The sequence below is a fragment of the Mastomys coucha genome, unplaced genomic scaffold, assembly GCF_008632895.1.
Source record: "Mastomys coucha isolate ucsf_1 unplaced genomic scaffold, UCSF_Mcou_1 pScaffold5, whole genome shotgun sequence".
Taxonomy (NCBI): domain Eukaryota; kingdom Metazoa; phylum Chordata; class Mammalia; order Rodentia; family Muridae; genus Mastomys; species Mastomys coucha.
Window position 1 is genome coordinate 12,419,256 of NW_022196911.1, and position 27,013 is coordinate 12,446,268.

The following is a 27,013-nucleotide window of genomic DNA, read 5'->3' on the forward strand; positions in this document are numbered from 1 at the left end:
ACCGGGCATACCTGTTGCACTGGGACAGTCACCTAACCTGGTCTACCACCCTGCCAACAACTATTCCTGTGCCTGGGATCTCCTTGCCACCTGCAACCCTGTTCTTCCCTAACCCCTGTGGAAAGGGACAGTGCTCTCTCACTTGCTGTAGCCTCACTCAGGAGATCACACCGCTTGATAGAACAGTGAGGGTGGGCACACAGCATAGCATAGCATGGCGTGACACTGAACTGCGTGACCAGAGGTATCAAAAGCAGGGTCATTCAGAAAGCTCCACAATGTAATAATGGGTATTTCATGTATATAAAAGGGGGGGCTGACTACCATATTAAAGTTGTCATTGTATGGCCTTCTCTTTCTTTACCAAGTCACCGGAGTCAAGGAGAGAGCCGAGCAGGGGTGAGTCTGGCTAACTGTGGTGACTGCATCCCTAAGTCTAAAGACAACTTTGCCTATCCTATGTTTCAAGATCAACAAAGCTAAACTGAAAAGGGCCACTTAGGGCTTCCTTAATATCCTCTTCCCAAAAGAATGACTCATTAAGTAAATAACAATATCCTGGTTAAATTTAGTGATGCCATAGGATCCCAGTTTAATGATGAAGACAGCCTGGTGCAGCCCCATGATTGGGCTGACAGTGAGCAGCATCTCTCCCTCAGAATATAGACACACTAAACGAAAGCAACAGTCACTGTCTGTTGTAGCCCGCGCAGTCGTCTCGCCAGCAAGAAGACACGCAGACACTAGGATCCTTCTGCAGCAAGCATTTATTGCATCATGAAGAGGAAGACCCCAAGCCACTAATCGGCACTGCTTATATACACCACAGCGCGGTGTGTCCGCCCATGATTGGCTGTTTGCTCATCATCCCATGTGACGCCCCGGGATGGGACGTGACTTGGCGCCTTTTCACTCTACGCACATGCGCAAACAGTTGTTTACCAGGAGTCGACAGCGGATGTAGGCGCCATCTTGTCAAGGCGAATGCCTCTCCAGCTCTACCGCTCTCCACAACTGTCTTTACCAGGCTGGGTGAGAGTGAAGGCCAGAGAATGGAATCTGGACTCCGGCAAAGCAATCTGCCCTATCCACCCAAGAAAACTCTGGTAGTCACACTCCCAAGGGGACCATTCTAAGCCTGTCCCCTCAAGGCCTCCGGTCACTTAACTCTGAAGTTTCCTTCACTCTCCCATCTGTCAGGGCAGTCTGTAAGACACTGACAGGAGCAGCCAGAAGAGGTATGGGGAAACTAGCCAGCTATTTGCAAGTAAATGTCCATTAAAAAGGAAAAAAAAACAGTGAGCCCCTAGATGCATGGCTACATTTAAAAGGTTTTGTCAATGTCCGCCCACACAACCACAACACGAGTAGTATCTCAGCACAACCGGGACAAAAGCTGACTTTGTGTGAGGAAGGACCTACAGAAAATAGATTTTAGGGAAGCATCAGTTTTGCTTTCTCGGGACAATGAAAGAATCATTGAATGATTATCAGTGGTCTTAACAGTACAGGTAGAAAGGGAAACATCATCTTTAATTGTGATGGTCCAATGTAAGCAAAAGCAGAAGCAACCAGGACAGAGGGCAGCTTGCTACAGAACTCACAGTTCTCAGGGTACGCAGTGACCCTGGGGGCTGTCTAGAGAGTGACAAGGAGCAGCGGGGGGTCATGAGACAACTAAAGGGAAGGGCTGATCAGCCAAGGAGCACCAGGGAGAACAACACAATGGAAAGTTTCCAGCTCAGTGCAAAGCTGGCTTAGTAAAAAATCAAAGCATTTGCTGAGATCACAATGGACATCATGCTTTTCAGGAGCAAGCAACAACCTTTCATAGATACTCAGGGAAAAAAATCAACAGTATTTATATAAACTTAGAAATGGACTCCATTTCTGACACCATCTGGTTTCTGAGAGTGGGACACAGCACATGGCTACAGTGTTCTATCCCCCCACGAACCTGGGACACGCCCATGGACTGGCACGGTCCAGAAGCCGAGAGCTGAGATTTCTTCTCATCTTGATGCTGCCTCTCCCTGTTCTGCTCAGAAGGTCTTTCTAAGTCTCAGTGTGGCTGGTAACAAGCCTGTAGCCGATCCTGTGTCCCTCAAATATCCAGGCTCACCAGGGGTCACAGGTTCATATGGCCACCCTTGCCTTTTCTTTTAAGACAGGGGCTGGGATCCAAACACAGGTCCTCCCACATCTGAGTACCAGAGGCGCTTCACTGGCTGAGCTATGTCCCCCAGTCCATCTGCCCTCCTCACTATGATGGCTAAAACCCTTAGCCGTCTTACTCTTACGTGGGAACAGCATTGAATGTCTCTGGGTGCTAAGCACTATCCTGCCTGCTTCGAAGCCATCTGCCTTGGCTCCTCTACAATCAAGGTGGCTGGGCTGAGAACCAGGACTCTTCAGAGGAAACGTTCAGATGGGAGCCAGATCAGTGGTGGGCTGAGGCATCCTGCACAGCAGTCTGTGCTGAGAGTGGTCTCCGCAGTTAAAGGGTTTAGGTGACACCTCCACATGAGGATGCTATGAAGGGTTTCCTCTGGAGAATCCGTAAATCCAACCTCTCTCTGCAGGTCTGGTTCTAACAACCCAGCGTGCATACAGACCTGGGATGTGCAGGCACACCGGAGCCTGGTACTCATCCCTGGGGCCTTCGTGTGCAGCCTATCTCGTGCCGACTGCCCTAGGGACACCCTGGAAAGGTTACAGAGACCCTGCTCTACTTTTCTCACCTGGACGATAAGTTAATAGGGAAATTTAGAGGGAGGAACTTCGCGTCTCTAGTCCTGGGGGTGGGGGGCAGTGTTGTAGGAGATGTGTTCAGTTTACTCACCCTGCTGACTTCCTTAGGAGATGGTTCATCTGGGGGTAGAGAAGCAAGGAGAGAAACAGTTAGCATCTGCAAGGCACAGTGAGACACAGCACACGCATTCGCTCTCGGCACACTTCTGCAAAGCTCCCTCTTAGGAAGTCTGAGAGTCTCGGTTTTCAAGACTGGAAAGGTTAAACATACTATGTTGAGAGAATAAATTTGTGGAGACTAAATACCACAGCAAGCCTTTGTGCAGATTATATTTTTTAAGATTCTAAAATAGACACATGATCACGCACAGACACATTCAACTCTATAGACACTAATGGGTTACAAAGAGGCAGGAGGGGAATTGCCATGCAGACCCTCCCTCCCCCCTCCGCCTTAGTGCACGTGCTCTGGGGAGAGGTCCCAGCAGGCATGTAAGGGCCTTCCTACAAAGGCAAGTACAAGCAGCACATACCAGCACCCGCCCCTACGGCCAGCATTTATTGCTGAAGCGATAGTGACGGCTGTCAGCTAGTCTCAGTGAGAGCCCAAGAAAAGGCTACTGGTTCTGGCTATAGATAAGACAATGCCAGTGTCATATCCACAGTGTAGGACATAGGACTTAGAGTGGCTTGTCAGCTGTGGCAACTCTGCCGATCTCTCTAGATCCAGTGGGCATGTTGTTTCAATGTTGTATCCTTGGCATGTTGTTTCAATGTTGTATCCTTCTCTAAGTAAGCTACATCTTTGCAAGCATCTCTATTTTGGGGTCCTGCATCATCTTCAGCCATCGAAGTCTGTCTACAAGTATAGTACACCTGCACCACATTAAATTCGATATATGTTTTCACAGTGCAGCATAGGCTCGCCTCCAACTTACACTCCTCCTGCCCCAGCCTGTATCTGTGCAGCAGTAGGCACAGTCAAAATCAGCCCCTATGCAAGCTCCCAAGTTCACACAGGCCTTAGCCTCCCTTTTCTTTCAGTGCACCCCACCCCTACCCCCAACCCACATCAACCCATCCCTGGATCCCAGTGTGTCCTGCCATCCATTGCTGCTATGAGACCAAGTCTAGTCCGGAGCACACTGTAGATCTCGAGAATAAACAGTTAATTAAGTTTCAACACTGCTTGCCCTACTCTGCCAGTGTATGCCTACTGTGTGTGGGTGATGGCTTAGGTACTGCCTCAAGGCTCCTCTAAGATTGAAGAATCTAACAGAACTCGGGCACTTTTTAACCTCCTTTATGGAAGTAGCATCATGGAAATTTTCATTTATTCTTCACCTCCTATTTTATTTTTCCTAAACCTCTCTGAAAAGGGAACTATTAAACCATCATTAGTTTATTAGTGGATTCTAAAGTTACAGAGGCTCGAGAGCGTGTAATCAAAAAAAAAAAAGTGTGTCTTAGCAATTCATTAAGCAGGGCTTAAGGCAAAATGTCTGGTATGGTGGTATGTGCCTAGGGAAGTTGAGGCAGGAGGATTTTAAGTTTGAGGCCAGCCTAGGCTGTACAGTGAAAGCATATATCAAATTTAATTAATTAATTAGCTAACTAACTAATACGGTCATCTTTACAAAGGTAGAGTTGCCGTGTGTGGTGGGGTTGGGTATCATGATGGAACAGAGCCAAACCAAGTGTGACTCTGCATTCTCTCTCTCTACCGCCACAGAGAAGAACAGTTTCAGAGTCTCACACCTATTAAGAAAGGTTTTCCCGCTTTTTCTCCCAGACCTGGCTTGTCACTCCTCCTATCCAAGTAGTAACCAGGGCCAAGCATCTGACAGACTAGCATCTGATTCCTCAGACTAGTGTGTGCTGTACATACACTGCCTGCAGATAGCTACAGAATCAACTATCTTCAGCCCTCTGGACAATTTAAGGTATTCGAAAGAAAACCTTTGCCTATATATGATTTCTGGATTTTCACCTTGGAACTAATTTAGAAATACTATCTCTTCCTCCTCCTTCTCCTCTTTTTCCTCCTCTTTTTACTCTTCCTCCTCTTCTTCCTGTTGCTCCTCCTCTTCCCCTCCTCCTCTTTCTTTCCCTCCCCTTCTCTTCTTCCACCTCTTCTTCTTCCTTCTCTTTCTCCCCATCTCCTCCTACTCTTCCTCCTCCTTCTCCCCTTCTTCTCCTTCTCCCTTCTTTTCTTCCTCTTTCTCCTCCCTCTCCCTCCTTTTCCTCCTCCTCCTTCTTGCCCTCCTTTCTGACTTGGCCCTTATAACTTATGCTAAATGAATGTCAAGTCTATTACACACAGAACATTGTCAGAAGGCTAGCCAAGAAATCTTGCTCCCTCTTTCCTATACTTGGAACTTTTGTTTATTGTACTCTCCTGTCCTACAGAGCTAAGCATGTAGAAGGAAGGCATTTACGTCCATTCTGTAGTGGAGGGGCTCACGTGAGCAATGGCAAGCCCTTGTCTACAGGGCCAAGCTGTGCTGTCTTTACTGGGGAGCCATGAAACATCCAAAAAGAGACACCATCCTAACAGTGAGGATTGTCACTGAAAATACTTATTCTTCCAAGTAAATAAATAAATAAATAGCAAAGAAGCAACTCGTGACCTCCAACCAATACTGTAGTATTGCTGATGAGCCCCTTCCTATCCATTCTGTCACTGGCAATCAGTAGGAATTCCAGGTTAGAGCCTCAGTTTGGAATGCTGTCCTAGTGACTTTGAGCAGGGTCCACCAACCACTGAGCTGCTGCTCAGTGTTTTACATAGTCTAAAGGCCAAGTTCATCAAATTATCAGTAGGAAGGTTCACAGCAGAGGAGGCAGTTCTTCAGGCAGGAGAGGGCCTCTTCCTTAGACACATGTCTGTTCAACATCTAGATACCTAGGAGTCTGTGCCTGAACACCCAGACCCGTCATCGGGATGCGTGCACTCCATTGATATAGACCAACCAGGCAACCAGTAGTGTCGGAACAAATAGGCTTGCTAAATACAAATGTGTTTTTTCAGAAAGGAAAACCACCTCCATCCGAGCTCCATCTTAATGATCTTTAAAAGCCTTAGCAAGAACAGGGCATGGAGGAAAAAGAATCCTCTTGGGGGTTTCTAGCACTTAATGGGTGCCTCTTTAACAGTAAATACTCCCTTTAAATATTTTATAAGTCTTTACAAATGTGTGGATATTTGTGTTTTGTGACTACTCTCAATGTGCCCCTGATATGAGATGGGATTACAGTAATGGGCCCACATTTGTAACAGCAGATTAAAGAAATCTGGACCATCAGCAGGTACTGGAGTGCTCCTGTGACTTCTGTCACAGGCTCACTCAGATCTTACTGAAAGGCCTCAGGAGTACAGGGAACAACCCCACAGTGATGACAAGTGAGGCTACATGTTCTGCACAGCAAAAGAAACAACCAGCAGAGGGAGGAGACATCTGACAGAGAGGGAAATATGATCTACAATTTCACATCAGATACATTTGATCACAGCAGACAAGGGGTTGATATTTAGGACATGTAAGGAAGTTTAGAAATCGGGCCTGTGGAGATGGCTCAGTGAGGATGTGCTTGTTGTATAAATATGGGGACCTGAGTTTGGATTCCCCACTACTTAGTTTAAAAGCTAGTGAGGTCAGCACATGTTTATAACCCCAGTACTGGGATCCAGAGGTAGGTCTTGGGACCTCAAATCAGTGAGCTCAGGTTCAGCAACAGGTCTTGTCCTAAAACATAAGAGGGAATGTGACAGATAGCACCCAGTGCCAACAGCCACCACCACAAGGTGCACACATGTCTGATACATACACCAACTTGTACACACAAACACCAATCAGTAAAAGGATGGGACAACGTCAACAGAGGAGATATGCTGATCAATAAATACTTGAATTGGTATTCAACTTCCTTTAGCCATCAGAGAAATGCAAACCAAAACTGTGTGGGGATTCCATTTCATGGCAGTCAGAATGGACCCAGTCAACCAAGCCCTAATGGGGTCTTGGAGAGAAGAGTCTTATTTACTGCTGGCAGGGGTGTGTAAACTGGTGTAGCTGCCAGAAATCAGCATGGAGAGTTTCAAGACCCTACAACTTGAACTTGAATGACCTCACTGCTGGCTCTGCAGGTCAGACCCAGAGGGCAAAGTCTACACAGAGGCTTGCATATCCTCGTTCACTGCTACAGTATAAATAACAGTCAGGAGCTGAGTCAGTCTATATAGTTACCAACCAGTGGATGGTAAGGAAGATGTAGGACAGAGAAAGGGGTTCTATTTAACTGTAACAAAAAAGGAACCCATTTAACTGCAATAAAAAAGGAAGCCGTGCCATCAGTAAGAAGCAGAAGGGGATCATTGTTAAGCAAAAGAAGCCATACTCAGACATTTTCTTTCATATATGGAATCTAGATTTAAAACTCTCCCTCTTTCTTTCTGTATTTGTATGTGCGTGTGTGTGCATACACGCAAACACTTGCACCTTTGTGTGTGTGTGAGAGAGAGAGAGACTTTCTCCTACTAGGGAAGAATAGTCAGCAGACTGACAATGTCGCTTGACCACACCTGCTTCAAGCTGTACAATTGTCTCCCAATAATGAACAATATTAAGCAACTATTTTTAGTCATTCAGACACTTATCTCTTTGGGTAAAATGAATATTTAATATAGTGCCTTTTTAGAAATTACTATGAATGTCTAGAGAGGTGGACTCATAGCCGGGCACCTCATTACACTGCTGACTGTGGCAAAAGACTGCATGAAGTCAGCAATCTTAACCAGCACTGCGGCCTTTCCAGTGATAGACTCACTTGTGACGCTGAGACACAAGATCCTGAGCAGAAAGAGCAGTGCCGGAGGTGTTTAATGTCTACTTTCAAATTATTCTCTGGAGCTACAGTTACAAAATCCAGTGTAACCCTAGCATGAGAAGGCAGGCACCGGGATGGAAGAGCAGACCCAGATATGAGCACCTAACGCCACGCCCACCAAAAACATGCAGGGAAAGGCAGGTGTCTCTTTGCAGAAGAACTGAACTAGATCCCTACCTCTCACACTGCACACAAATCGATTCAAGATCAGGAAGGGACCATGAGGTAAACTGACTCCAGGAGCTGAAACTCTGTCAGCTGAGCCAGTAGAAGCTTCCTCCGCTCACCAGAGTCTCTGCCTAATTATGCTTGTCATCAGTGGGCCCATTTGTCAGATTCCAAATTCTCAAGATCCAGTGAGAAGGTTCAACATGTAATGTCTGCAACTTGAACCAACTGCTACATCTTAGAGACACATTCAATTATTTAACAGTCTTTGGGGTTGATCCCTGTGTGGTGCCTATGGGTATATAAGTAAATGATGCCTTATTAACATGAACAGTTAATGTATATGTTAGTTAACAAGCTGGGTGAAACAAAGATCAGTCCTTCTCAGACTGATGATGAACTCGAGAGAGAGTTGCCAGTCTCAAAAATGCAAGAGGGACAGTTCCCAAAGGATGACACTAGAGCTTAAGTCAGCGGCAGAGCCGCCTCCTCAGCCTGATTATTTGTGCCTTTATCTATGACGTCTCATTTTAGTTCGAATATATGAAAAAGCCTCTGGGAGAATTCTGTTGTATGATGGTGCACCAGAATTTGTCCTTGCCTGAAAACTTGAGCACCAAGCAATGATACATATGCTACAGTTTCTGTTTACCTGCTTATGCATAGGTATGTGACAATCATAAAGCAGAAGGCCGTGGGCTCACGAGGGGCTGGAGGGAGGAAAGGGGAGGGAGAACAGATGTCTTTATCATTTAATTTTAAACGTTGTTGCTGGGAACTCTGCCATTTCCCAAACCCAAGTACCTTTCCCAGCACTTGCAGAAGGAAGTGGAGGGGACAAAGCCACCATACTCGCGGCCACACCTATGCCTAGGAGTCCCCACAGGTGCCAGCCTGGTGCTTCAGGACTCCTAGGAGTCTAGACGATGGAGAACTCCTCTTGGCTAAGCCCTTCCTGCCTCAGTCCACTGTACTTCCATGTTTATTCCCTTCCTAATCTCTCCTTCATCCCACAGATGTCAATTCTCTGCCAAAGGCCCTGCACCTGCTTCTACCTCAGCTTGGACTTCCAATGGACCAGTCAGAAACAGGAAGACAGGAGCATTACATTACATTACAGCATGCAACAACTTCTCCATGTACTGATTCCAGGAAAGGCACAGTCAAGGTGCTGAGCTGAGTCACATCCATGCCAAACCTCAGGAGACCCAGCCACCCACCTAGACATCATGTCCCAGTGCTCCCTGTCCTAACCAGTCTACTTTAAACACCTCCGCTCCTTGCCCACCACTCTGAGGAACTCTAATCCTGCTCAAGTTCAACTGCCTGTGGGAGACTGGCTGCTGACCTAGAGAGAAGGCTCCAGTCAGGATGGAAGATATGCCCGAGTACCTCACAGGGCAGTGATGCTGCCTGCATATCCTACTGTGGATGCAGATGAGGCATTGGCCCAAATGGATGACTGCTCCTCACACCCTGCTTTGGCCCTTTCCCCAGTCTCACCATGATAGGAAAGCCCTAGCTTCTTTGTGCTGTATCAATGCAGGGGGGCTAGGTACATCCCCTCCCACTGTGTCCACCCCATCCCTTCCCCCTGTGCCTACTCTATCTCCTTCCCCCTAAACATACTCTATCCCCTCCTCCCTATGCCCATCCCCTCCCCTCTGTGACCACACTGTCCCATCACCCTGTCCCTACCCTATCCTCTCCTCCTATGCCCACCTCATCCTCCCTCCCATCCTTCCCCATCATCCCCCACACACACTGTGCTAAAATATACAACCTTAAATCATCTAACCATAAACAGAGTTAGTATTAGTGGAGACAAATGCAGTGTTTCCAAATCAGACAGTCACTCTTTCAATCTCTGTTTCTAAAATGAGTGTGTCGCCATGTCAAACACTAGGTCCGAGGCTGAGTAAATGGATCGTAGGCTGTGCCACCAAACAATTCCTGAGAACTCACAACTTGGGAAACATCACAGAAGTCTGTGTATGAGAAACTGTAGGCAGCCGAAACATGGAACAGGTGGTGTTTACATCTGCACATTTTACAATAAATCCCTCGGATAAAACCCATGTCAGACAAAAACACATGCTTCTTCAACAAGTAAATGGGCCAGTAGCCTCCCATCAAGAGAAAGTGGTCCTGCTAGGAAGCAATTAAGGTAGCATTAATATTATTCTTATTTGTGCTTGTGTAATGTATAATCTGTGTGTGTGTGTGCATGCATATGTGCAGATACATGGGCATATGTAGGTCCTGTATGAATGTGGTGTGTATGTGTTGTGTGTGTTGTGTGTGTGTGTGTGTGTGTGTGTGTGTGTGTGTGTAGCCCAAAATGAAATGTCAGGTGTCTTCCTCTACCATTGCACAATAACCATTACTATTATTATATTGTTAATAATAATAATAATAGTAATAGTAATAGTAATAGTAATAGTAATATTACTATTATTATTATTATTACTGTGTGTTATGCAGGACTTCTGGGTTTGATTTCTGAGAGCCTGGGAGGAGAGGGGAAGAACAGATTGAGGAAGCAGTGTTGTGGCAGGAGGCAGTGGGCTGGTCAGGTAAGGTGGCCAGCACAACTGTTTAGCTCTTGATTGCAGCTGTGGTGAAATAAGGTGCATGTATGGCAGGTCCTTCCTGGTCACTCTGTGGTAGCAGTTTTGATGTGCTGTCCTCTGAGATTTTCAACTTGAAAAAATCTTTGTTTGTTTGTTTGTTTGTTTTCCTGTGTTTGCAGTTGGTGTAGGGTTGGGAGATCATGTAGTGGCTACCTTTCTGCATTTGTTCTTCCATTCGGCATGATCCTGCTCTTCATGTTTCTCTTTGAGTTTTCTTCCCTTGTTTCGATATCAGCCATCCAAGCTGTTGAATTCAGTTTTAGGAAGGGCAGAGAGGAAAGGGCAGCTTGTACCTCCTTCCCTCCTGGGAAGGGTGGGTTACCAACAAGATAAAATGTAGTCCCCAGAGGCCTTATGAAGTCTGAGCTGTGGGAGGGGTAGTTTTAGGAGAAAACTTCAAAGCAGACACAGCCTTTTTGGAACATCACAGGAGAAGGCTGGAGAGATGGGCAGGCACTGCCGAGGCTGGACCTTCTAGGACACTTAACTAAAGTCCTCAAATACCTTTGAAGATTTGATAACATGAGGGTCATGACATGCACTGTCTTCTGTAGTCGGAAGAAGCCAATCACGTTTCAGTGTCTGACTACCTGTTGCCTCCCCAGATCACCCCACACGGGTCTGTTTCACAGTGCAGTGGCTATGGGAACTGAGGACTGTGTTGGGCTCAAAGTAATAGCTCAACTTGGAAATCAAAGCAAGACTCCCCATGCACTTTTATTACTGCTCTGAAATGTAAAGACCTGACATTTGGTCAAAGGTTGTCATAAAGACAATATGGTTTCAGTGTTTTTAAGTACACTCAACGGCTATACTTTTTGGCTTCAGCACATTTTAAAGCCCAAATATAAGATGCTCAAATTATTTGGTGAAAAGTACAATTTGGGCTGGAGAGATGGCTCAGTGGTTAAGGACATTGACTGATCTTCCAGGGGTCCTAAGCTCAATTCCCAGCAACCACAGGGTAGCTCACAACCATCTGTAATGGGATCCAGTGACCTCTTCTGGTGTGTCTGTAGAGAGCAACAGTGTACTTACACACATAAAACAAAAATCCAAAATAAATCTTTTCAAAAAAGTACAATTTGAGCAAGGTATGTATCAAAAAGAACGGGTCTCCACTCGCCTCTGAAGAGGGGTAGCAGGGCATGTGACTGAGCAGAGGACAGGAGAAGTGGCTGGCCTCATACTTCCCAAGCAATAAAGTGTGACAAAGGTCACATATATTATTAAAATGAAGAAACAATGCCTGATGAAAAATGGCTGTTGCTCAGGATGAATTTGAGATGAATTTTAGACTAAAGTTTTGCATCAAACCCACTCAAAGGCACCCACAGTGGCTTGGAGGAGCATGGCCCTCATAGTCTCCAGTTGATGAACTGTTTGGGAAGGATTCAGAGGTGTGGCCTTACTGGGGTAGGAGGTGTCTTTGTTGGAGGAAGTATGCGGCTGGAGATCAGCTTTGAAGTTTCAAAAGCCTATACCAGGTCTGCTGACTACCTGCCTGCCTGCCTGCCTGCCTGCCTGCCTGCCTGCCTACCTGCCTGCCTGCCTGCCTGTCTCTGTCTGTCAGCCTGTCTGTCTCTCTCTCCTCCTGCTTCCCTCTTTCCCTCCATGGCTGGCCATGGATCAGGATGTAAAGCCCTGAGCTACTTCTCCAGCATCATGCCTGTCTGCTTTCATCATTATCATGATCATAATGGACTAACCCTAGGAACCTGCAGACAAACCCCCAATTAAATGCTTTCTTTTATAAATAAGACTTGTCTTGAGCATGTTGGCTCTTCACAGCAACAGAACAGTGAGTGAGACTTTTAGGTAGGACTTCTCAGTAGGTGTGCAGAGCACTTATTTTAATAGCACTTCCCGTGTCTATAAAATAGTTCAGTTTGGGCAGACTCGGATTCTTTGGAAGGTAGAGGACACAGAGTTGCTTTTGCTTTATCATGGAAGTTAAAAGTGTTTATATCACATGGACAGTGGGAGAATCTGAGAATTTGGTGATAAGCTGCACTTCAAACTATTTTTTAGCCTTGTGTTTTTATCTGTTTTTATTACTTGAAGCAGGCCCAGTTAACAAAGAAAAGGAGCTTATTTAGCTTACAGTTTTGGAGATAAAAGGGTATAGCACTGGCCTGATGATGTCACAGCTACAGGAGGACATACCTGTTGTCAGTAGAGATGACATTTTGAAAGGGACACTGGAGAGGCTAGGCTCTCATATCTCTTTTCAAGGTCTCCCCAGATGACTCCCTACTAGATCCCACCTTTCATAGGTCCGTTCCTTCCCATCATTATACAGAGGGCCGAGGCCTTCCAACCAGAGCCCCCACCCCCACTGGAAGAAACACAGGGGAGTTATTTGAAGAGCACTGTGTACTTGTTCTTCAGAGAGAGGGACCTGGTAGAGCTACCTTTCACACAGACACAGAACTCAGGAGATGCAATGGTTACCACTTCAAATAGACTTTTAAATGAAGGATGGCTTAGTGCCCCTGTGGCTTAGATGGAGATGTGGGTGGAAAAGCAAACAAGTCTCTGAGCTTCTTTCCAAGTATTTGGTGCTCTAACATAGACTCCCAGAACCTCTCAGGCTGGTTTAACACGAGGGCACCCGGGACAGAAGTAGGTGAGTGTTTTGGATGTTTAGAAAGCACTTCAGGGCTTTGAAATGCCCAACAACTGAGGGAGCTGTTAGCCCTTCCCCAACTCTTCTTATTTCCAGGGTACATTTCACATGAGGTGATTGGGAACCCATGGCAGGCAGTTCTTGGGTGAGCTAGTGGGAGCCCTGAGAAATGCCCCCATGCTCTCTGTAACAGCAGGGCAATGATAACTGAGCTGTGGGGTGCAGGCGGCAGTTGGGACCTCCCCAGCCTTGGTTGCTGTGAAAGAGGTAGGAGGGCAACCATTTTTTGCCGTTTCTCAAAGCTCCTCAGTCTGTGTCAGTGCTAGCTTTAGTCTTTCAGGTGCCCTGATGCCTAGCACTAGCCTCAAACCCAACAAACACAAGAAGTTCTATAGAACCCATGCAAACCAGGGAGGGCACCAAACACTGAGACAGTGGGGTCTAAGTGACATGGATACAGTTTCTGACCAACTCCAGGGTAACAAACAATTCCATGGTCCAGGAGTCACTGATAACACCTTCCAGTACTGTCTTCACCACCAAAAGATGCCTGAGCCATGCCTCTGTCTCTGTGCTCTGACAGTCTCAAACATCTACCACCATGAAGTACAAGTTCCCTGTTGGCAATAACACAAGAAATACTGTTCCTGCGGCACTGCAAAGAGCCAAGGATACAGGCAGACAGCCGTCCTCAACACAGAAGCCAGGTTTAACTGGCTGAAGGCCAGCCCTGGATTTTAAATGTTTCCTTAAACTCTTCTATGCCAGTCATTAGACTAGACCTTTCTAATATGTACAATCAGCAATGCTGAAACAATGTTACTGTTTGTTCTAAGCACTTGATGATTTCCCTGCAACAATTGAGCTTCTAGAGAAGAGCAAGTTCCTTGTTCCCTTTTCTCCAGTTACGCCCTCACAGCAGGTAATCAGTAAATGCTTGAACTGGTGACTGAATGATTAGCCAGGAAAGCATGTCACCCTGGGTCACACACCAGGTACTATCACAGTTAGTGAACTATCACAGTTAGTGTTTCCGTCAACTTGACACAAGTTAGTCATTTGGGAAGAGGGTATTTTAACTGAGAAAATGTTTCCACCAGACTGACCTGTGAACAAGAGTATGGGCCATTTTCTGTATTGATGGCTAATGGGCAAAAGCCCAGCTGCCTGTGGGTGGAGTCTTCCCTAGACAGGTGGTCCTGCATAGTGTAAGAGAGCAGGCTGAGCAGGCAAGAGGGAGCAAGCCGGTAAGCAGCACTCATTGATAGCTTTGACTTCTCCGGGTTCTTGCTCCTGACCTGACATCCCTGTGACCAAGTAGGACCTGGGAGTTGTAAGATGAAATAAACTTCTTCCTCCCAAGTTACTGGGTTTTTTTGGTTATGATAGGGTTGGGTTTTTTTGTTTGTTTGTTTGTTTGTTTTTTGTTTGTTTGGTTTTTTTTGCTTGTTTGTTTGTTTTTTCTTATAATAATAGAAGAACATAACTGAGATCCTTGCCTCTCAGGTGCACATTTCTCCTACTAAACTTTCAGAAAAGTCTTAAGATGTAGACTTGAAAGCAATGAGAAGTTGTTAGACTACTATTTTTCACAGATTTTTTGTTGTTGTTGTTGTTGGGTTTTTTTGTTTTTTGTTTTTTGGTTTTTTTTGTTTTTTTTTTTTTTTTTTTTTTTTTTTTTCCGAGGGTTTTATGTTTAAAAATCTCTCATAGGTGACACAAAAATTTTAGATGCTCAAAAGAATTACATCAACTAACATTTAATAGCATCTTTTGTCAGGGCTGTCTCTTCGCTAGCCTCTAGTTGGTAAGCTCTTGGTTATTTTTATAACTCACATCAAAGCCTTCAATACACAACATCCACTGCCAAAAGCAAAGGAATGCATGGTTTCAAAGTCTTATCTTATTACTGTAATTTCAATGGCTGAGATAAAATAATCAGAGGAAATTTTAAAAATCATTCTAATTTCAAAGAAAAGTGTCCAAAATTATGTTCCATGAAAATCATCTCAGGCATGGCTTGTTTTCTTATTCACAATGTGTGCATCATTTGTTAGTGTCCTACAGCAGGCTACAACCTTGCCAAGCTGTGTGTTCTGGCAAAGAAACTCATGCCTCATTAGTCTATGGTGCCATTACACTAGACACTAGCATAGCCGCCATCTGTTTGATATTAACCAGTTTAAATATAGATAAATCTGAATCTCAGGTTATCGAACAGTAAGGTGGGGTGGCATGACTTAAATTTTTATTCTAGGTATGACATGTCTAAGAATTTCCTTGGATAATAATAAATCCCATCTCTGGAATCAATGTCAAAGGAGAAAATATTTGATAACTACACTTTTGTATTAAAGTGAAAACCATGTAAATTTTTAAAATTTAAGGTAGCTGATAGCAACAAGACTTTCATTATTAACCACCTAAAAATAGTAATTAATACTTAAAAATAGTATGTTAAAAATAGCAAAATAAAAGTAGTAATTAAGCAATTTTTTTGAAAAGCAATGGTAGCATCTACTCTAGAACACACCACATAAAACCACAGGCCACAGAAGGCAGCACTCTACCGACAATTTCTAAAGCATGTAGGCTTATTTCTCACTCTCAGGTACTAAGTAAACTTCCTCCAAATATTAATGTGACGGCAGAACTTGGGGCCTTATTAATACTCACCTTAAATGGTCACGCTAAGTGCTGCTTCATCTCCCCCCAATACTGCCCACACTGGTAACCAAAGGACATGAGACATTGCTGACAGTCCAGGTTAATGTTCTATCCTTCTTACCCATAAGACACAGAACAGTGTAGTATGGAATCAGGTCCCATCTTGGAGACTCTTGCAAGAAATTTGTAGGACAGGGCCTACACATAGCCTTGTGTTTGTGCTGTGCGTGGACACAGGTATTCAGTGCTAACTGCTATAGAAATCTCTGGGTCCCAAAGGGCACTGATCGGGACCTTCATCTGTAGCTCACAGACAAATAAAGATAGTATAATGTTTAGTGGGATCAAGTGTGAAACACAGTTCTTTCCAAGACTTGGTTTCTTTCCAAATGCATCTACAGATGTTTGATGGAACAGTTGGAAACTCCTTAGAAGTTATCCTTGGCTTAGAAAGTACTCTCGGTTGGCTTTGCATATGAGCGCAACACAACAGCTTATAAAGAAAGTAACTATAAACTCCACCTTCAAAAATCACTTTGAAATGGATCATTGGGAACTTGGATTCAAGGTCATCTTCAGAAAACAATGTCCAGTGCTGGGGAGACTGCTTACAAAGCCTGTATCCTCAAGCAGGAGCGTGACTCCAGCCCCCATGAAAAAGCTAGGTGGCTGCTTATACTTTTATTCCCAGTGCTGGGGAGATAGAAGCTGAGATCCTGTCTCAAAGAACAAGGTGGATGACTCCTGATGAGCAATATCAGAGGTTTAATGACCCCTGCACACATATGAACACAAGTCCAACACACACACACACACACACACACACACACATGTGCATATGTACACGTGTATATACACTCAGCAGACAGACACATATGTATACACACACACACAGAATATTTGTGTACATACACACAGATGCTGCTGCTCTGCTGTGCATAAAATATTATAACATGAACTGGAAATGGTAGGAAAGCAATATAATTGTATTGAAAACATTAAAAGCACACATTGCTCAAGCCCTAATCTGAAGTCAAGTAGTCACTCCCATCCGGGAATCCGTTTCTCTTTCCCTTCTCCCACCAGACTTCCCTGGCTACAAACTGCCAGCACAGGCTAGTCTTACCATCAGATGTCCAAAAGGAAAACAGTGTGTCACAACTCTCCCCTGTTTGTTAGACCAGTGACCCTTTAACATGCTCTGAAGACCACAGCAGAGCTCAACACACCATTTCCTGCACAAAGGCACAAGCTGCTTTGGGGGACTGAAAATATGCACATGTTGGCCTTTCTAATTCAAAGGCCTGGTGGTGGAGTTTGAATTAAGTGTGAAAAGTAACCCCCATACAGAGAGAAGGAGGGAGGAAAGGGGGTGAAAAAAAGATAGGGGGAGGAGAGAGAAAGGGGAGGGAGAGAGGGAAAGAGAGAGGGAGAGAAAAGCTGAGACACATCTGGTATCTGGCCCCACACAGTTGGTATAAATGATAGTCAACATTTCTGGTGCAACTCACTCCCTTAGGAAGCTTTCATATGAGCTTGAGAAAAATACGCCCAGCACCAGTGTGACAAGGGACCACTAGCTAACAAGAACCACTAGGCCAGTGACCATCCAGCTTCCTGCTTCTGCCTTCCCACGTGCCTTGATAAACTCTGTGCCTCTGTGGAACCAGACGCTCAATAAACGCTTCCTTCTGGACACTGTTTTGTTGTTTAGGGCATTTTCTCGCAGCAACAGAAAAGTAACTGATACCATATGTGTGATATGTGTGTGTGTGTGTGTGTGTGTGTGTGTGTGTGTGTGCATGTCTTTGTGTGCACAAGAGTGCAGGTGCCCTAGGCAGCCAGGGATATCAGATAGATACCCTGGAGCTGGGGCAGATGGTTCTGAATGTCCCATCTGGGTGCTGGGGACTAAATTTTGTTATGCAAGAGAAGTGCTTGCTATTAACCACCGAGCTATCTCTCAATCCCGTATAAAAAATGTTTAGGTTAGCTTACAACTAAAGTTGATTTTAAAAAAATTATCATTTGTAACAACTAAACTCAATTCTACATTCTATGCTGGCTAGTTTTACATAAGCTTGACTCAAGCTAGATTCATTTGGGAAGAGGAACCCTCAATTGAGAAAATTCTTCCAGAAGATCCTGCTAAAAGCCGGACTGTGGTACGTGATTCTTAATTAGTGATAGATGTGTGTGTACATGTGTGTGAGTGTGCACGTGTGTATATATGTGTATGTGAATGTGTGTGTGAATGTGTGTGTGTGTGCACGTGTGTATGTGTGTGCATTCGTGTAAAGGCATTGGCATTGAGTGTTTCCCCTCCCTCCTTGGGTTTCTGAGGCAAGGTTTCTCACTAAAAGTAGTACTCCCTGATTTGGTCAGGCAAGTGGCCAGTGAGCTCTAGATACGCAGTTGTCTTCCCTGCTACACCCACCCCTACATACTTGTGCCTACAACTCTACCAGGTTCTTACATGGATGCTGTAAATCTGGACTGAAATTGTCATGTTTTCGTGGCAGGCACTTGAGCAAGGCTGAGCCATCTTCGTGCCCCCCCACCCCCCATTAGCTAGGTTGTGCCTTCAAAGCTCAGCCATGATTCTCAGGCATCAAACATCTCAAACTATTTCCCAGTCTCTGAGATTATCAGTGATGGAAAGTGCTGGTTTGCCTTCACTCCTAATCACCCAGGATAGGCTCATTTTGGGGAAGAAAATATTGATCGCCAATCCGTTGCTTCTTTTCTTTCTCTCAAACTATGCATGCACATGTGCACACTCATGCTCATAGATACTTTACAGATCACTGTGGTTACCCTAAAAATTGCTTCACAGATCAGTGAGAAAATCCTTATTTACAAATACTTGTTTTCGTGATAATATGTTCAGAAACTACATAGACTTACTGAGAGCAAGAAAACTACCTATATTTCTACTACATCCTGAAAGTAATTATTTCTGTATATCAGAGAGGTTAGACTGCCTATCATACTAAGAAAATACACCCCCAGAACTACTATTTTGTTGTTAACATGTTTCTCAAGTAGAAATTGTGTTATGAAAAAAAAAAACAAGCATAAAAATGAGGCGCCAAATTTGGTCAGATATATCCATTTAGAAACAAAGAAAAATTATGTTGTAATATTCAAAGAAAACACACTCATTGTTTACTCAGCTTGAGGGGAAATGTATTTGTCCTCACATATCTTTTGAGTCTATATTTCTATTTTCATGAATACAACTGTTTCTTAAGCAATCTGTGTTTAAAAAAATAAATGCATTAAAAAAAAAGCTAGAGATGCAGCCTCATGGCACAGCCCTTGCCTGGCATATATGGAGCCCTGTTTTCTATTATTTGAACTGCAAAGGTAACTAATTCATTGAAAAGATAAATATATTTCAGGGAATAAGAGAGGAACACACAAAGGAGGCCTAAACCCAAACATTTTATTTTTGGTTCCTTGACAGTTTCATATATCCACATAAGGGATTTTAGTTTTTCTCAGCTTCCCACTGAAACTCTACTCACAGCAAGCCCATCTTTCCTGTGTGACCCACAGGGTTGCTTGTGTGACCACTGGAGGAGGTTCTTTACAGGAGAATAGGAGATCCATCAAGGAATCTAAGATTTAAACCAGTTCTCCTCCAGTCTTCATTGCCTCTCTATATTGCATCAAAAAGGACCATCCTGGTCTTATGACTGGATGCTCTGTGACAGTAAACAGCCTGGTGGCCTCTGTTACTATGAAGGGAGGAAGGAAGGGTCCTTCTGCAGTCTACACAGTGGCTTTAGGCCGCCTTGTGTAAAACGTACGAGGTGTAAGATGTGTACACAAACTGCATTCTTTGCATCAGTACTAATTGTTGGCATGGTCTACAGACAGACAGTATTCTCTTTGTTTGTACAACAAAGCAGTTGTCTGGGGTGTACTGTGTGGCTCATTAGGTAGAAGAGCCGGATGAGGCCTTGTAGCCACTGAAGCATACCTGGAACCTGTGTGGAACCCTGTCCTCCTTGCCTCCATCTCTCTTCCCAGCTGTTGACCTGAGCTCTTCACTCTTGACACACATCCCTGTCACTGCCATCCGATGTCTTTGCCAGAGGGCAAAAGTTACAGAACTATCAAATCGGGAACTGGAAACTAAATGGGCCTTTTTTCTTTATAGTTCATGGCCTCAGATACCACCCTATAGTGACTCCAAGGTGATTAATACATATTAACTACTAAATAAATTCTCAACAATTATTTGCCAGATCTTATTTTTTTTTTAATTAAGATGCTTCTCTTGTATTTATCTAGTTCTTCCTAACAATGTTATCTTTAAGGAGAAAGTAAGACTGACAAATAAAATGCTAACACGCCTCTGTTTCGTGTTTTGTTTTGTAAACCGTGAAAACACTCTCCTCATGAGCTAGGAATGTTTGCCCTAAAATCAGTGTTCTTTCCACACAGGTGGGCAATGGCTTACCTTCTCGTTTGTTGGTTTTCCTCTTCAGCCACTTTTCCACAGTCTCTGCGCTGACACTTTCTGAAACAAACTCATCTAATACCTGGGGATGGAGAGAAAGATAGGCCTTCACCTTCTCATCCGTCAAACCTGCAAGAGAACCAGAGAGAAGAACATTCACCTATGTGGCACCTTTGGACAGGAAGTACGTAGCACCAAGACATGTCATGCTAAGACTCAGCAGCTTCCCTCTGCTGCAGAGAGCCGGTGGAGGCAGTGTTGCTCACCGGGGACAGGGCTGCTGCTTGGCATTAAGGGCAAAGCTTTGGAAGCACACGGGTGACAGGCAATGACTCTGTGGGATGCCACAAAACCGTAACCACTGACATTCAAATGCTAGGATGGCATTCTACCTTAGCAGAGCAAAGCTGAGGAGTGTGAAGTCAGAACTTGGCAGTTCCAGATGGTAGTTGGTAAATCACACCAAAGAGCTGTTCCCCAACTGCCAGTTCTGGGGGCATGCAAGCCAGGCCGTGTCTCTCTATTGTACATTGTGCTGCACAAAGCACTTACTACATCAATTAAAGCTGGCATTGCACCATGGACGGGTGTCAAAGGGATGGATGACTGTGTTAGTCACTGTTCATCTTCACTGTTGTGAACTCAAATCCCTCCCTTCCCATGGGCGCTAAAGCCTGCTGTAACCCATGTTAGTTCGGGATGCTCTTGCCATTTCTTCATCGCTGTTAGAAGTAAACAGTTCCACTGAAGTTTCCACCCGTTTGCAAACTGTTGGCTATAATAAGACAAAGTAATCTTATATGTTTTCATATCAAAAATGTGAAATTAAAACAATCTCGAACATAAAAGTAGAGTGTGGAAATTGCTCTCAGTACCCTATGGTCACTGAGACTGAATGAATGTTCATCCCTGGGGATGGCTGGATGATGGCACTGGAAGAACCTTGCCTTTGACACAGACTGAGTCTGATTTTGTCACACATTTCCACGAGCAAAGCAGAGCATCCATATGTGTTCATTAATTCTGCTGATCACCTAATACACAGTTGTCAAGACCTTACGGCTGAACAGGGTAGCCAAAAAGGCAGATGGCTCCCTTCAATGACTTCAGTCATTAAACCATCCACAGCAACACAATACGCACACAACATCTTTAAGAGAAGGGAGGGAGACCTGTCCTATCCCTCACAGAGCGAAGGGTACCAGTGGAACAGAATCTGATTTGGTACTTCCTGCAGGATGCTAAAGGCAAGATGCCCCTCAAGGAGTGCTCATCTGATAAGGCAAGACGTATCCCTAGATAGTGAAAGAATTGGACACTGGAGCGAAGGTGGTAAGTAGAAGACAGATGATGTAAATAAAGATGGTACTCTTTTTCCTATGCCCACAAAAGTCAATTCCTCGGGACTCCCTTCCACTGCTTTGATGACATCTCACGGTCCCCACCCTAACTTTCCACATACCCTTGATGTCTATGTTCCCATCACCTGCTCACTAGGATATCCATACTGGTCTTTGAATATTCCCCTACCACCTCAAAGAGGCATCTTCTGTGAACCTAAAGGAACCACCTCCTCATTTTTTTTTTCTGAAGAGATTTCACCTCTCAGTTCCCCTTCCCTGTGACCACACTATTTTCCTATTTCCCAGAGAGCCAGGCTACATATGAAGTCTTAACTTGGGGGTCCTTATTTTTCAGCACTGTTATAAGCTATGTTGTTTGCAAATTGTATATTACATAAAGGACCTGCACCCAAAATACACTCTTAAAAGTCAACCGTAGGCAAGCCAACAGCCAGCTTTGAAAAATGGACCCAAAGTTGAAAAAACAGCTTAAACAAAGAAGATGCAGATATCACAAATAAACACAGAAAAGGTACTAATTGGTCATTAGTGAACTGAAGGTAACATGAAAACAAGACTCAACTACATACTTATTACAATGGCTAATGTCCAAAACCCGGAGAGCAGTAATTGTGGGTGTGGAGGCAAAGCGTCAGTTCTTGCTTGAAGCTGGTCAGCATCCAAGCGGTATGCTATTTTGGGAGATAGGTTGTTAGTTTATTATCACTTAAATAAAGTTGTCCTGTATGACCCAATAATAGCATCCCTCATTAGATGCAATGTTCGCCTGACCCACATGGAAACCCATGTCCACTTGAAGACCTGCATGTGAACACTTCATGAAAGGCTTTCTTCCATAATCTGCTAATTCTGGAAGCACCCAAGACCTGTCTTCTAGTAAGTGAAGACAAATTATGCATGGCTACTTAACCGTTAGCTCCTGAGAAAGAGACATGATGAGAAGCCAGGGAAAGACCTAGGTGAGTCCAGGGAGATAAGCCACTCTGCGGAGCTAAGCATTAAGTAGCTGCAGATATAAGATACTGAGGGAGAGTCTACTAGGGCAATCAGGAAAATATTGGTAATTGTCTAAGTCCAAGGAAAATGGAGGGAGGCTGACTGTGTGACCCCACAGTAGGTCTTGTGGGGTCAGGACATTATTCTGTGATATTTGGTGATAAGTATATAATACCATACACTTGTCAAGACCCACAGAATCTTACAGCACAGTGGATAAAATCATGATCCATGCCCTTTTTACAGAATGGAAGGCTGGGAATGGACGATGTAATGTGACAAAAATGTCAGAACAATTTCCGTTCCTGCAACGAGCCCCACAGCATGTGAAGTCTACTCGCTGGCTCTTCATCCTCACAGCAGCGTGTGATCTCTGTGAGTGTTAGAAGTTCCTTCTTTAGGATGCATCCTGTCATGTTACAAACATGCCCACTGGAATAGTCATCTCCCAGTTAAGGCGTCAACTGGATGCAAACTGAGATTCAAATCAGACACAGCTTTAGATGTCTCTTCATGACAACTTCTCATTCGAATAGAGGGACCTGCGTGTGCCAAGGGAGAGCCATGACTGAGTGGAACCAACTAGGGGGTTCTTGAGGACTGTTAATTGTAAGCTTGGATTAGAAGAAGCTCGATAGTTGATTTTGAGGAAAAGTGCTGCGTTCTCAGTCCTAACCCCATGCTGCGCCTGTACAGAAGGCTCTGGTGACTGTGGAGGGACAGACACACAAGGTAGATGTCCAGCCTGCCCTTCAAACTGTGAATGGAATGTAATGTGAACCATTCTCCCCCTCTTCAAGGCATTGCCCACATGTAAGGCAGACTCCACAATACTACTTCCTACTCCCTGCAAAAACTCAAGCCCTAAAGACCAGCCTGAGCTCTGAGAGGTGAGACAGGCTAAGCAACAGTGTGGAGAGGTTCAGAGAGATGCTCGGCAGCGTGGAGGGCACTCGGTTCTTAGCCATCATTCAGCTTAGTCTCCATGCCACAGTTAGGGGTCTTGAATTTGGTCTTAGGTCTTCCATGTTTGAGTTCAACAATTAAGAGTAGAGTTAGCAATTTGGGAATCTCCAGACAGATAGATGTCTTGGGACACAATCCAAAGCTGCCACACCCTCCCGAGGCTGGTTGGTTCATTCTTCCATAACTAGTTTGCTGCTTGGAGACTTCTCATAGCCCAACTCCTACTGTCTAACAACCCAAGAGCTGGGTGCATAAGTGAGTTTATGTATAAATTCTTAGTGGTGTCAAAAGGCAGCTCCAAAATACACACCAGAAATATTTGCCTTAATATATAAAACAAGATAAATGAGTACTTTAAGAAATGTTAGTGCCTTAACACAAAGACTGCCAAACATAAAGGTCAGACTCATCTGTTCTGACAATTCCAAAATCCAACTACCTCTTCCTTCCTGGGTCTTTACTTTCCTGGCGTCCATCCTCCAGCTACTGAAACTGCTTCCCCAGATAAACGATAAAGCAGCTAATTACGATTTGCTATTCGCAAATGAGCACATCTGGCACAGCTGGTGTGCAGGAATGTTTTCCATAAGCAGACACTGGGTTCCATCCACGGAGCAGCTCAGTTAGGCCTCTGAGAATTGTGTGTCTGGTTCACAGCACACAGTCACTCCCCACAAGTCACAGTCCTAAGTCGCAGTCCTAGGAGTAAAAGTAAGGGCAGAAACACAGAGGTGCCCCGTACTTAGATCTGGGTGTTCTCTTGGCCACAGAGACAGTTACCAGGGCTAGAACAGGGATGTAGACCAACAACTTTTCTTCATGCTTTCTTCTCTCCGAGTCCTGGTCGGTGCCACTTCTGCTTTGGAGCATAGCTTGACACAGATTACAAAACTGAAGCACTTGCCTCTTAAAGCCTCAGGCTTTGGTCAGGGAGTGGGAGGGAAGCGTCAGCATCTACCTCCGAAGACTCACCCTGGTCTAGCCTGAGGATGAGGAGTGGTCAGTAAACCAGCCCCACTTTCTTAGGGTTCTCCCGCCTTTCTGCTCCAAGATACCAAGCCTTCATCCCCACTGCCTGACTCCTCCTCACCTTCCATCTGCATTAAGTGAGGCATTTGGACCAGAAGCAACTTGACCAGAGAGCGCTCCCTAACTGCACCCTCAGCCCTGACTTCCCTGTGCTATCCTGCTCTAGCTGCATCTTGCTCTGGCTGGTAGATGAAATCTCCCATGTGCTGAGAGACCTCTCACTGAACACGAGCTTTTCCAACTAAGACTAAAATCTCTACTGGGTGCAGTAACTGGTAACTAGTCTGTCACAGACTCCATATAGCAAGTGTCTTGAAGTCTTAGCCTAAACATCCCCTCACAGAACGGCTGCTCATTAGGGAGGCCTTGGTTGGCATGTGGAGACGAGGCTGTGAGTGCATGTACAGTCCACAGATAGGTAAAGGCCAGGTCATGAGTGAAAGCTTGGGTGACAGCCCGGTCTGTGTCACCAGTCTTCTTTGTAGAAGTCTGAAGTTCAAGTGGTGTATAGGCAGAACTTATCTATATGATACGTATTATGGCCACGGCTCCAGTTTTCAAAACCTGAGTTAATGAATCTCCAATGTGCTCTGCTGGCCCTCCTCGACACATGTCACAAGTTAGTGATGGAGAAACTGAGGATCACCTCAGGTGACTCCAAGACAAAAAGGCTCTCAGCAGCACGAGCCAGCTGTCCCTTGGACTTCAGGGACACATGTCTCCCCTCTGCTCACTGGCTGTCAGCTCTCAGAGACTGCATGTGCATCTGTGAGAACTGGCTCATCCTGAGCACAACCATATGCTGGTTCCTGTGAGTCATCTAGGGACTCCAAGTTCAGGGGTAGTTCTAGAGGCCACAGCACTCAGACTGCCACGCTCAGTGAAGGCATCAATGAGCAACTGTTGCCCTGTGTGTTAGTGAAGGGGCTGGGAAGGCCAAGCCACAGCCATGCCTGCTGGAAACCGCCCAGTGCCATCAGATCCCAGACATGGCCTGGAATCCACACTCCGCAGCAAGTGCTGATAGGGTTGCCTCTCAGCAGTCCCTCTGCTCCTGCCTGAATTACTGCTGCCTTAGCCTTCGTGGGTCTTTCTTTTCTCTCTTTTGTTTCTGCACAAAGATCCCATGCTCCCATACTCGTGCCTGTGCGACACTTCCTGAGAAGGCAGTAACTTTGTACTGTAAATAGCCAGCATCCTTCTAACATCCCCGATCCACTGACACTCCTTGCAAAGAATGTCCTTCACACACTGCCTGTTGTGCTTAGATAAATGTTTATGAGTGTAAAGACGTATGCATAGTTCCTTCTCAACACTTGTCAAATACAGGAATAGATTAATGGGCTCTAAACTTTCTTTTGGCAATTGTTTTAAAAGGCCGAGGGTTATGCGGAAATCACCGCATGGCAGCCCCGAGGTTATGGAAGAAACAACTCCGGAAAATGTTGCTGTCACTGTGGCAAAGGAGAAAAGCAGGAGGCAGAGAGAGAGGACGAAGATCTTGTAGTACTTACGCATGTCTCTTACAAAGGCACATCAACATGTTTTCGTTACATGCAGGCACATTCCACGGAAAGGGGCTTCATCCAGTATCCTGCACTGACCTTGGTGTGATGTATGGGGCCTCTAACTGCCCCTGCATTAGCAGCCTGAGGGGCCAGAGGGTTTCAAAGGTATGGCTTCCAGGGCTCATTATTTGCATGTATCAAAGGCCTCTCCCACCTGTCCCCCAAGACCACCACTGAGGTAGGCAGTCAGTTACTTTAAGAAATCAAACCACAAACTTGTCACTCGTGGTTTAAGATAAAGATGAAGACGGTTTTTAAATTTCTGAGCATGACTCCTAAGAGTAAAATTAAGCCTGAAATACTCTACCAGCAGGAAGTCTGGAGTGGGGAGGATTTACACCCCTACTTCTCAGCTCAAGTTTACAGTAAGCTGGTAGCAGGCTAAGGCTGCCTCACCAGCAGACGCATACGTAGATACAGGGCACCACCCCAGGAGTATGCTCTAAGCCTCCATGCTTCCATCATGCACCACAAGCAAGTCAGGTGTAAGGGTCTGCATGCAGGGTCAGCTATGCAGCTGATGCTCAGCTAGCTACCAGGAGAGCACCCGTCTTCCACAGAGGGGCTGCCTTTCTCTCAAGAGATCCAGATGTGCCTTTCCTCTGGAAAAGCTCACGCTATTGCTTAAAGCCAGTATAAGTGCTCAAAAACCCATATCTAGCTATACGTTAGCAGCTAATGGCATTTCGGAAGAGCGAATGTTTCAGATAAGAGCCATGAGGGCTTGAGGTCTGTCAGACATGGAAATGATCCCACCAACTGTTCTATCAGCCTGACCATGTACCAGAAACTAGTCCATGTAAAATTTTCCAGCAGTACCCCCAGGGTGACAGCCAGCTTAAGGGATAGTGAGAGTGTGCTGAGGAGACAAACACAAAGGCAGA

General features: G+C 45.1%; 1 protein-coding gene across 6 annotated transcripts in view; it reads right to left on the minus strand.

The window, feature by feature from the left end:
• Positions 1-27,013, minus strand: part of Pde10a (phosphodiesterase 10A) — a 459,546-nt gene that overhangs the window by 67,714 nt on the left and 364,819 nt on the right. For 5 of the 6 annotated variants that reach the window (XM_031351500.1, XM_031351502.1, XM_031351501.1 and 2 more), the window contains 2 exons: positions 20,207-20,335; positions 2,843-2,871 (listed from right to left, as the gene is read on the minus strand). In XM_031351500.1, the coding sequence (XP_031207360.1) occupies positions 2,843-2,871; positions 20,207-20,335 (158 nt within the window). Of the gene's footprint in view, positions 1-2,842; positions 2,872-20,206; positions 20,336-25,468; positions 25,713-27,013 lie in introns of those variants that run through there. The other variant, XM_031351507.1, reaches the window with a different exon arrangement.